Source organism: Anoplolepis gracilipes, chromosome 3 (genome assembly GCF_047496725.1).
Source record: "Anoplolepis gracilipes chromosome 3, ASM4749672v1, whole genome shotgun sequence".
In the NCBI taxonomy this organism is placed as follows: Eukaryota; Metazoa; Arthropoda; class Insecta; order Hymenoptera; family Formicidae; genus Anoplolepis; species Anoplolepis gracilipes.
The window spans coordinates 6,421,239-6,434,223 of NC_132972.1; the positions used below are offsets into that span (position 1 = coordinate 6,421,239).

Here is a 12,985-nt window from a genome sequence, read left to right on the forward strand (position 1 = left end):
GATTTAAAGTAAGTAATTAAAGTAAATAATAATAAATAAAATAATTTAAAGTAAGAAATTAAAGTAAATTTATATATTTAATGTAGTACTATCTTTGATATATGTAGTAGAGATATATTAATATATTAATTATATCTTATAATTAATGTATTAATATATCTGCTATGTATTTATTCTTACATTAATTATTTTTATATTAGTTATATATTAATTATAAGTTAATATATACTTTAAAACATAGTTTTGTAAATAACATGTTAATGACTAATTTTTTCTTTTTGTTTATGTAATCTGAATAAATTTGCAATGAGAAGCTGCATATTTTTTTCTTAAAAACAACTATGTGTTTTTCTTTATACTAATTGATTTAATTAATATATTAATTAAATTGTAATAATTCAGGAAATTGGTATAAAGAAAAACACATAGTTGTTTTTAAGTAATATATGCTGTTCATTATAAATTCCTTCAAAAATTACATGAAAAGATTAGTTATCAGTAGGTCATTCATAAAATGTTTCGCACATGCATTTCAATGTCACTTAAATACAACATCGATATAAAAATGACAACAAATTAATCATTTCTATGTATAAACACATTTGCGATTATGACATTTTTCAATACTTAGTAAAAAATGTTGATGAACGTACATATACTCAACACGTGCAGTGATCGTGACACGCAAAGATAGATCTTGTAAACAATCAATTTTGTTGGTGGAAAATGGAAAGATCATTTTTGACAGTTTCCTTTGTAAAAAAAAGTAATATTAATAATTGCATAAATTATTCTTATAAATTTAATATATACAATAAGATTTCAAATAAGTTTGCACATTTTTGTAATAATAGATTATTTGACAATTTTTAATAATTAAAAGTATCTTATCACAAGAGTTTTTAAATTTTAATATTTAAATACATCCGTCGAGTTAATCAAATAGAAGAAGAAATTAAAAATTAACAGTTTTGAGTTCTCTAAAATTATAAGTTTGATGTTCAATGTATTTATTTTTTTTTTTTTTATTCCGATGACTGCTCGGTATTTGAACATATCCTATGTTAATAAGGCAGTAGTGCTGCATTACCTGAAACGTAGATATCGCGGTCGATACATAGTGTTTCGATTTTATCACCGATGTACAGTTGTGGCCGTTGGTGTTAGACGAAAACGTAAAAGAAGTGAGAACGTTAGCAGAGATGAGTGACATAAGTTTCTGAAATGTGGTTATATTCAAAAATATGTATACGTTATTGTAGAAGAATAGGTTAATAAGACGGAAGATTGGAAGAGAAAGTAATACAGAAGAGTATTCTAACAGGGAGAGACAATAATAAATTAAGAAACAGACGCATATGATTTTATTTTATTCTGAATTCCGTTCATCTTGATGTATGTTTAATTTGAAATATTTGATGCAAAAATTATTTTCTATAATTATATTTCATAAAATGAAAATTTATAATAGATTTTGAATAATTTCTGATTTCAGTATTATGCATTTGCCTGAATTGTCGAAGGACTTACAAGCTGATGTTATGGTGAATCTAGAGGAAGATAATAATATTGTGTTGAATTATCATAATTATGTGGTGAGAGCATCGGATGCCGCGTTATTGGAGAGAAATGACACATGGCTCAACGACATTGTGATAGGATTTTATTTTGAATATTTGGATCAACAATATAAGAAGGATAATAAGAAGCAGTTATTATTTATCGATCCTGCAGTGACTCAATTATTAAAAATGCAAGAATGCCCTTCGCAGTACGATATATTTCTTGAGCCTATAGAAGCGGCAAGTTATGATTTTATATTCTTTCCTTTAAATGACTGTGAAGGAAATGAGCCAGGTGGTTCACATTGGAGTTTGTTGATATATTCTCGCAATGATGAAATATGTTATCATTATGATTCATCAAGTTGTATTAACAGATTTATCGCAGAAAAATTTGCTAGAAATATAATCAAATATTTTCTTGATAAGCAGGAGAGAAGATACATTGAAATGGATTGTCCACAACAAAATAATGGCTATGATTGTGGCTTATATGTCTTATGTTTAGCAGATATAATATCCAAAAATATTTTAAACGGTTTGAAAATATGGGATTGTAATTATAGTATAGTTACAGAAATGGTTTCAAAAAAGCGTCTGGATTTATTAGGATTGATTCAAGATTTAAGAAATATATATAACGATGAATAACAGGATTGTTCTATTAATATTTAAAATATAATTAAGGTAATTACATCTTACTTTGATAATATAATAAATCTGTTACACAGTTAATATAGTAAACAGGTTACATATTTGATCTCAAGATTAATCTTTACTTGACATTTATGTGTATTGTAATTTGATGCATTGTCAAATGTTAAAAATTTTATTTATAATAGAATACAAAAATAATTATAATTATATGAATAATAATATGTATTTATTCTTATTATTAGGTATGTAGTTTATATAAAAAATATAACAACTATATTTTATGGAAGCTCGTTTATAATGCACAATATATAAATATTTTATATATATAAAAATGTTAGGAAATTAAAATTTATTAGCATTATGTATAGAAATTTTGCAATATTATATTTTTTAATATTGTGATGAACAAACAAACCTATTTTTATAAATGGCTATAGTATGATGCATGAGTTACCATATCACGTGTAACATCTTTTAGGGATGCGCAGCCTGGAAAAAACGTTTGCAAAAAACTTTACTAAATTGAAAACAAAGCTATAAATTAAGAGATATTAAAAATTACGTTTTGACACTTGCCAGTTAATGCGAATGCTAGATCGATTTCTCTTCTCATCAGTTCAAGAATTTCGCTGGCACCTTTTTCGCCATTGTACGTCAAGCCCCACAACATCGGTCGACCAAAGAATACCTGAGAAGAAAAAACGGACACAATCAATTGATGAATGTAAAAAGTATAAGCAAGAAATTTTTGCAGTGATTAAAAAAAAATCACATTTCAACACAACACGATACTGATTTATAATTAAACAAAACTGTTCAAATACTTTCATGTAAATCATTTTATCATTCATACCATTTTTGCGCCCAATGCCAAGGCTTTTAATACGTCGATACCTTGAGTCACTCCGCCGTCCATGTAGACTTCGACTTGATCTCCCACGGCTTTGCTTATTTCAGGTAAAGCTTCAATCTGCGAATATGATAATATTAATTAAATAAATATTTAATAAATATTTAGTGATTTAATTAATTTGATTCATATTTTTTTTAAATTTGGGTATATACATTATATATATCAATGCTTGCTATATTCTTATTTCTTTTAAAACTGAAAAAATAATGACATAATTATCGAACATAAATTTTTTATATATACAGTCGTTGAAATATATAATATTCGTATCTTTTCATCATGCAAAATTTTTCTCGTAAATTTCTACAACTTTTTCAGTAAGAATTATAAACAGACCGTTGCTGGAACGCTGTCTATTTGACGTGCACCATGATTCGAGACGATAATGCCGTCGACCCCATTTTTCACGGCCAAATGTGCATCTTCTGCCGTTAGAACTCCTTTAAGAATTATCGGTAGTGTTGTAGTTCTACAATAAGTCGACTAGAATATTATTTGTATGATTTGTTCAACGTGTTAAATGTGAAAATGTGAAGAGATCTATCCCAAGTATGTCAAGATAAGAAAACTTTTATCAGCAGTAATACCTTTTAAGCCATTTCACATCTTCCCATGACAGGGATGGATCGAATAATGCGGTAACGTATTCATTAAGGCCAGAACCAGTTTTTGCATCATTTATTCGTTGTGCTAATTCACCTTCAAAATTTGCAAATCTAAAAAATATGTACATATAAATATGTATACGTTTTTGTGTGCTTATAATAAATTTTATTTAAATCTAAAGTACATAATAGAGACTTCTATATACTTTACATATGCAATACAGACGATTTCTATTTTAAATATGCAAAATATCAAATTGATCTTTTTTGATCTTTTTATACAATAAATACCGAATTAAAAGTATAAGTTAGCTTTTTTTAATAAAATAGTTTTGGTAAATAAGAAGTGTGGAAAATAATTTGTTTTTAAAAATTCTACATTGCTTTATTTGTACTCTTTAGAATTAATAGTATAAAGTTTATTCTATAACTTTTATCATTTATGTATAATTATGTATTTTTGCACATTTTTTAGATATTTACATTTACACAACTCTCTCTATCTATAATATATGCGGATCAGGTACCTCAAGTGACTTGGTAACGCGAATTTATTTTTCACATCAGCGCGTCTATCACCGAAGAACGGCGCATCGATAGTAAGAACCAGTGCTTTGAAACCGGCACGTTCAGCACGTCTTATCAAATTCAAGGTAACATTTCTGTCGATATAAATGTAAAGCTGAAACCATTTTATACCGTCCGGAGCAGCTTCTGCAACTTCTTCTATACTACTCGTCGATATCGTCGAAAGAACAAAAATTGTTCCTGCTGCCTGAGCAGCTGCAAATCAATAAAAAGGTAACGTAAATATTGTCGTAAAAATAGCTCGAATAATTTGACAGATAATAGCTCGATTTAATTTAATTTTATTAATTTTATTTTATATTTAAATCTTGTTTTATCTTGTAAAAGAATAATTAAATTACATTGAATTTAGTTTTATTTATTGATTTAATTTATTTTTTTTTCGATAATTTTCGTAACGCTATATTGCATGTCAGTTATACTGCGCTATTTGTGAACTAATTTTAATACATATCCAACCGATTTCACCTGTATGATATTACATCACGCGAGCAATATGCAACATGCGATCTGTTATTACATGCATTACATCTCATAACACCTGTTGAGTGACCTCTTTCTAAAGAATAACAGAAATTGTATTTCTTTCACATACTACTGTATATATTAGTTACATATGCAATACAGACGATTTTTATTTTAAATATTAAATAATGTAAATATTAAATTGATCTTTAATCTTTTTATAAATACTAAATTAAAATATAAGTTAACTTTTTATAGTTAATATATGTGAAGAGAGAAAGAGAAACAATCTAATTTTTATTTAAAGTATCATTTTATTCATACAGGCATTTCATATAGAAAAATCAAAAGTTTATACATTCTATATAATTATCAATCAAAATTTATTTGTATCACTCTTCTTCAAATATTAACTAATATTAGAAAATATTGAATTATTGGAAGATATTTTGGGTTAAATGTTCATTAAAAAAGAACAATATCCGCGAAATTTGTTTGCAAAACAATGATTACTTAAATTCTCTTTTCGGTAAGAAATATTTTTCCATTCAATCAGAGATTTGCCAAAGATATCTCGCGAACGAATGCACCTCAGATATGTAAATGAACTATATATATATATATAATAATTTTTTTTAAATTACGTTGTATTTAGCAGGCATTTATGTTATTTCGACTGATGCCGATCGGTGGAAATCGTTAAAATCGCATGAATGCACGAAAATGCGCCAAAGGAGAATGTGCACACGTAAAAATGATGGCAATGAAAAAAACGGGTTTTTTTCCTTGAGAACGCACGCGAGAGAGATCCTTGGACGATCTCTGATTAATGTTAAATCAGTCTGGTTTTTTCATCCATACGATAATAAAATAAATAAGCGTTTATTTAATTTTATTATAAAAAGGTCCATATATGTAAATGGAATTGCATTTTTTCTTTCTTTTTGTAAAATATTAAAATAATTCTTATAAAATTGAAAAGGATAAATTATAGAAGCCAAAAATAGTAAAGTAAATACTTTACACTTCTATTCTATATACAAAATTCAATAATTTTTTTATATTAAAACGGTGGAGTAAAGAGTCCTTTTATAATCAAACTACCATTCCTCGCGCATGCGTGATAAAACCGGCCTAGTCCAACATCCAACGCACTGTTTCCAGTTTCCAATTTCCAATCTCTTCAGTCATCGCGTGGCAGTTGCGCGTGTTGTGATTGTTTTATCGTTTGTGTGGCTTGTATGTATCACGCTAACTCTTTATCAGGATATATCGCATCCATCGAGACGCTAAAATCGAGACACATACTGTGACCGAGAAGAGGAAGTGAAATTTTTCGGTCGCCGACCGCAGCGAACAAATGACGTTGTCACGTCGTGGCGAGGTTGTCCGCCACGTACACGAGGAGAGGTGAGAAGTCGAGGTTAAGTCCATCCTCGGGAAGCCGGTCCGCGACATGATTCTCTCGCGAAGATGAGACGAAACGTGATCAGCCTAATTAAATTCCTCCTCCTGGCGGTGCTCACGGTGTTCCTGACCATCGTGGTGTTTCGTTATATGCGGTCGTCACCTAATCGTCAGGTCTCGACGCCGCTTGACGTACTGGCAGCGGAAGTTGCCATCGGTCCGGGAAACAGTCGAGGAAACGACGAACATCATCTGGATCAGGTACGGACAGGTGGAATTGAAGTCGATCGCGATTTCTGACATTTACGGATTCAGTTTTGTTGGAGACGTCGCGGCTAAATGGACTTTAATTCGTCTCGCGAGTAGATATAAAAAACTGATATTTTATCGAATTTAATTTTCTTTTACAAAAAAAGCCAGACTAGATTTCATGTTAATTGTCTAGTGAAGAATTAAAATTGGTATGTAACTTGAATTGAATGGTTTCAATTTGATATAGACAAGAAAAAGAATCTTATCAGTTATCAGTATATAGTCTATCAATTATCGTGTTTTTTATCGATGTTGATAGATATTTATTTCGCGTTAGAAACATCGCATCGATATGATACGCCGATTATGAGAGGATTATAGAATTCTATAACGTCTTGGAAATCCACTTTCTACTACAATTAGCAAACGAGTTTTGATTGCAAATCTGATGGTTTCTCTTGCATTCCTAATAGTCAGGAACGTATGAAGGCTATCACGTGCCCTAAAGTCAATTATTAGTTTTTTTATGATAATAAAAATTTCATTTTTTGCTAAACATACTTCATATCATAGACCATTGTCATTTTTTAATTATTGTAGTATTTTTAAAAATGAAGAAAAAACTGAGAATTATCCGAAAATATTTTTTGAAATTTTAAACTATATAAACATATTTATAAATAAAAAAAAATGAGTCTATTATAAAATAACAATATTACTTTATTTCTAATTATTGATTTTTATATGTTTCACAGGATGACAAAATCGATTGGCATGACTACGAGAAGATTAAGGAGGAGGAGAAGCGAACGGGAATGGGAGAACATGGAAGACCAGCTTTTCTTTCGCCGTCCCTCGATGCACGAAAAGAAAAATTGTATCAAGTAAATGGATTCAATGCCGCTCTCAGTGATGAGATCTCAATGAATCGTTCAGTGCCTGACATTCGCCATCCAGATTGTAAGAAGAAGGAATACTTGAAAAACCTAGATCCAGTCTCTGTGATAGTATCTTTTCATAACGAGCACTTCAGTACGTTATTGCGAACTTGCTGGAGCGTGATTAATCGCTCACCGCCTTCTCTCCTGCAGGAAATTATATTAGTCGACGATGCCAGCACGAAAATGGAGTTAAAGAAGAAATTAGACGGCTACATTGCCCAGCACTTGCCAAAAGTATCGATTGTACGATTAGCAAAACGTTCGGGATTAATCAGAGGTCGATTGGCGGGCGCGAAGGCGGCAAAAGCAAAGGTCCTCGTATTCTTGGACTCACACAGCGAAGCTAACGTCAATTGGCTGCCGCCATTGCTAGAGCCTATCGCACAAAATTATAAAACCTGCGTTTGTCCATTCATCGACGTGATAGCATACGAGACTTTCGAATACAGAGCGCAAGATGAAGGTGCCCGAGGAGCATTCGATTGGGAGTTATATTACAAACGACTTCCGCTACTTGCGGAAGACTTGAAGAGACCCGCGGAACCGTTCAAGAGTCCCATAATGGCAGGCGGTCTGTTCGCTATCAGTGCCAAATTCTTCTGGGAGTTGGGCGGTTACGATCCTGGTTTGGATATATGGGGTGGCGAACAGTACGAACTATCCTTTAAAATATGGCAGTGTGGCGGACAAATGTACGATGCACCGTGTTCCAGGGTCGGCCACATTTACCGTAAGTTTCCGCCATTCCCTAATCCCGGTCGTGGCGATTTCCTAGGAAAGAATTACAAGAGAGTCGCCGAAGTGTGGATGGACGAATACGCGGAGTACATCTACAAGAGACGGCCACATTTGCGAGCGCTAGATCCAGGAGATTTATCGGAGCAGAAGGCTCTACGCGCGAAATTACACTGTAAACCGTTCAACTGGTTCATCGAGAACATAGCCTTCGATCTCGTGGAAGTTTACCCGCCCATCGAGCCGGACGACTTCGCCTATGGAGAGATCAGAAACATGGGCGCAACCGAGTTATGTTTGGATTCGAAAAAACGGAAGAGGGACGAGCTTGTCGTGGTGGATACTTGCGTGAAGGACGATCCGAAAGTGTCGGGTGAACAAGAATTCCGACTAACGTGGCACAAGGATATCAGGCCGAAAGATCGCACAGATTGTTTGGATGTGTCCCGAGGCGAGGAGAAGGCGCCTGTGAGCTTGTATCCTTGCCACGGAAAACAGGGTAATCAATTGTGGCGCTACGACATTGAAAAACAGTGGTTACAACACGGCTATTCGTCCAGATGCCTAGACACCGATCCAGGCAGCAAGAGAGTATTCGTGACCGCGTGCGATAAATCGTCGCCCACTCAGAAGTGGCGGATAGAACAGGTTAACATGAAGGCCATTAATAATTGGGACAACATAGGACCCAAGCTCAAGTGAATTCTTTCCTCCCTTGTACTGCCATTTTCTTAGACAGGTAGGCTGGATTTCTATTCGTACAGAAAAGAACGATCCCTTTATTCCTAGTTACTAGTCATCACAAATTTCGATTTGAATAACATATCGCGCTTGAATTGAAGATTGACGACAGATAAGAATCATCGTACGATCATATTAATTTTGCATGTAGTGTAAAACGAGATTTTCGTTCCTTTAGATATAGATTGGATAGTAAGCGTTTTCATATTGGATGTATCTACATATCACATAAGCGCTCTATCGTGCCTTACATTACATATAGCCATATGCAGAAATACAATATATATCATAATAATCTTAATATTTTAAGTTTTTACTTAAAAAAATCGCTCAAATGAAAAAATATTATGGTAGATATTAATCCTTTCAAAAAATATTGCTTATTAAGTAAGACTGATATATTTCGTTTATATTATAATGTAAGTTATTGAAGCGAAACTAACAAAATTTTAATTAGTCTACTGACAATGAGAGAAATCGAAAATTTATATAGAATGACGAGTTGCATAACTTGTCATATTATTTTCTCGAAAATTATGAAAGATGGCAAAAAAATTTTTTCTTTTATTTGTTAAAATTATCTAGACTTCTGGAAAACTAGGATGTGTACATAATATATAGAATCAAATATATACAATCAAAACCTCTAAGGAAAATAAAGGTTTTCTTTTCTTCTAAATGTTTTGAATTTCTTCTTATTAATGGGTGAGGGGGAAAGCGGACAATATATATAGTGATCACAAAAGATTCTATTAAACCCAAAAACTTTAAAGAGAACAATTGCTATCTCTAATAGTTTTCGAAAAAATAGCTTGTAATATTTGTAACTCACCTAACCAGATAATCATATAATTCTTTCCATTGCTCTATATATATATTATATATATTATATATTCTATGTATAAACAAGTATTATGAATTATTTTTTTTTATCTAACGATAAGTAGTTTATTTTAGCCAGAAAGTATATACAATTGTTTCCCCACTTTCAATGCATCATGAGTAAATTATAGAATAACTTGAAATACGAGATATTTTTTTACAATAAAAAAATCTATTACAACAAACTATAAAAAACACGCATTTTAGTATATCTTAAAATATTGCATATATTTTAAGTTTATTTTAAAATATATCTTTAGAGTAGAGAAACTGGAGACACTTTATGGTCTTCTCTCAAAAAATTCTTTTGTTCTAATTTACAATAAAACACGTAGAAAAGTATGATCATTTGTTACTGAAAGTTATTCTGCAATATACTCAAAACTGATCAAAATCGCAAATGCATTTATTAGATACTATGATAAGAATAAACAAGAACATTTGAAATATAATTTAGTTTCTTTACATTCATCAATATATATATATACTTGTTTATGTTTGAGCACAGACTTTGTCAAAATATGAAGTGGTAAATGGATGTTATAGAAGAGTATATTGTTGTTAACTGTCTGTGATCTTTGGTATATTTGAACTAATCTTTCATTATTACGACTATTTTTATAATATATTTATATATGATTTTAATAAAAAAAGAGATTTGTATTAAATCCTTATATATATATTTTATGATGAATGTAAGAGTATCAATTTAATGATAAAGGAACGAATATGCGCAATAAAGTTATAATTCTAATCAGTCAACAATCTTACGCTGACATTAATATTCAACAAATATTTGTAAAATGCCTACTTACCCCTTGCATTAGCACATTCTCCATCGGGATGTGCCATACGTTGCATCGCGGTAGGTGCGACTCCCAAGGGCATTGAAACTTTGTGTCCTAATACTATCGTGCTTATATCCCTTTTAGACACATCTCGCAAAAATCTAGGACGTATCCTATAACTTCGAGAAATTGAAAGTAATTAAAAATTAAATAGTCATTGCAATTTAATCATCATAAGTTGCATGTTAGAAAAAAAAATATACATATTATTAATATATTCTTTTTACATAAAAGTATTATTTAAAAAATGGTGCAATACAAATATCTAAATAGATTGTACATATGTACAACTTTGTATAAATATTTTCCATCAAATATCTGCAATTATCTCTTTTAATTCTCTCTCTTGAAAATTTTTGTATTTTTAGATTTATACTTTTTGAAAGCCTCCCTATTCCATTTTACGCTATATTCCTCTCCGGCACCGCTCTTGTAATAATCTCTCACGGAAGGAGGCAAATGTTCCAGAGCATATTTCTCGTAATCCTCGACACACACGTACGCTGTCATTTTAGTGTGATTAAATGATATTAATATCGTTGCAATCTGTAACAAAAGTATTGTTATGATAGTTTGTCTTGGAAAAAATGCGTTTGAAAGGTTTATGAACATATGTTCTCGTTTTATAATTTGCATCGATATAATTATTTTAAAAATATTTTACACAGATAAGATCATTGATATTTATCAAGAAAGAGAGAGAGAAGAAAAAGAAAGAGTTTGATACTTAATAAAATAGCACATAACGCGTAATATTGCTGCAAACATTCAATAATGTTACATAATATATATGATGTGCATATAAAAGAGGAACCAATAAATTGCGTTAATTATAATCATGTTGAAGATAATAATCTTACATAATTATATATAAAATATCTTATATAAAAAAGGTTAAATTTTTTAATGATTATATAAATTCAAGTACTTTTATTTTTATTGTGTCGATAGCCGGAACGTATTTTACTTCTGAAAATTTATACTCATAATTAAATGAAAACGGCTTATTGTTAGTCGATGTATAGTAATAATCTATTACTATACATATACCATAAATATTGGATCTGCATATAAACTACATATAACACTGTAGCTTCACATAAGGGGCCTTATCGAAGAATAAAAAAAATTATTTTTTAATAAAATTGATATTTGAAATAAAATTTTTTTTATTGTAGACTATTTTGAAATTTTGGTAATTCTTGCATGTATAATTGTAATACTTTTTTTTGCTTTCCACCGAAAAAAAATATTACTAGATAAGATAAAATAATGTTGGAAAAATATGGGGCCTCTTAAAAATTATCAATAAAAGCCACAATATCATACGAATAATATTAATATTAAAAGTAGGGAAGCTTTCAAAATTGTAGATCCGGCCTTGTATAGCACAGAATCTTTACATTATGATTTTTACGAGCGGTTTATCACAAAGATATTACAAAGACACAAAATTGCAACATTTTGATAAATTTGCAGCAATATTGCAGGAACGTTGTAAAAATATAATAGGTTTATGTATACTAATATATTTCTGAGATAAAATAAAAGATAAAAAAGTTAAGAAGGTTCCTTTTGTATTGACAAATATGTTCGAGAGCATTAAGATCAAAACAAAATCACAATAAATATTGAATTAACGGAATTTAGACAAATTAAGCATAAATTATTAAAATATTCACACTATCAATGATAATTCAATATTTATTATGATTTTGTTTTGCTTTTAATGTCCGCTCTTGAACGAATTTGTGAAGTATAAAAACTTTCTAACATGATAAACAAGTAATATTTTAAATAAGTGTTTTCATCTTATAATTTTTGTACCGATATGATCATTTTATGTAGAAATTTCACACAAAAAGAGTTATTATATTATCAACAGATAGATTTATAATTTATAATAGGTTTTATACTTTATATATGATGGTAGATAGTATCGTGCTGCAGCGTAGCATTATCGTAAATATTTACAATCATTTTTAACTGATTATGCAGTTTTATTTTTATTGATAACGCAATACACAGCGATACGTGTCAAAAGTATTTGCAAATAACGAATGAATCTGCTTTGTCGTATCAATCGTATTAGAAAATTTTCCTAGGAATAAAATCGAGAAAACTTACCGTCCGAATAATTCCCTGTCTTCATCTGCTCATCACGATCGTTAACAGACAACTGACTGTTCTTAAACTTTTGCTACAGATAACACAGTTATCTGTACAAGTTAATGTTACTGTATAGTAGCAGTTTGGTCGTATATGATAAGATAAAATTGTTGCGTTTACATAATATCGATTATTTTTTTATATGCGCTTTCTAAGTAATAATGAATACATCGATTGTCTTTCTTCTTTGCAAAGGATAAATTAATGTTTAATAAGTTTT

The 12,985-nt window shown here is 30.3% G+C and overlaps 3 protein-coding genes across 3 annotated transcripts; 2 read left to right on the forward strand and 1 right to left on the reverse strand.

The window, feature by feature from the left end:
• Nucleotides 1-941: 941 nt before the first annotated feature.
• LOC140664036 (sentrin-specific protease 8) lies at nt 942-3,042 on the forward strand. The gene is made up of 3 exons (XM_072888725.1): nt 942-1,395; nt 1,496-2,249; nt 2,698-3,042. Exon 2 carries the CDS (start codon nt 1,500-1,502, stop codon nt 2,211-2,213), a length of 714 nt encoding a protein of 237 aa, XP_072744826.1. The 5' UTR covers nt 942-1,395; nt 1,496-1,499; the 3' UTR covers nt 2,214-2,249; nt 2,698-3,042.
• On the reverse strand, nt 2,575-11,106 carry Hao (Hydroxyacid oxidase). Its single transcript, XM_072888722.1, has 8 exons — nt 10,973-11,106; nt 10,564-10,715; nt 4,265-4,520; nt 3,720-3,848; nt 3,469-3,601; nt 3,073-3,189; nt 2,796-2,907; nt 2,575-2,708 (listed from the first exon to the last, which is right to left on the reverse strand). Exons 1-8 carry the CDS (start codon nt 11,104-11,106, stop codon nt 2,641-2,643), a joined length of 1,101 nt encoding a protein of 366 aa, XP_072744823.1. The 3' UTR covers nt 2,575-2,640.
• On the forward strand, nt 5,913-12,808 carry LOC140664030 (N-acetylgalactosaminyltransferase 6). The gene is made up of 2 exons (XM_072888717.1): nt 5,913-6,458; nt 7,205-12,808. Exons 1-2 carry the CDS (start codon nt 6,264-6,266, stop codon nt 8,825-8,827), a joined length of 1,818 nt encoding a protein of 605 aa, XP_072744818.1. The 5' UTR covers nt 5,913-6,263; the 3' UTR covers nt 8,828-12,808.
• Nucleotides 12,809-12,985: the final 177 nt, after the last annotated feature.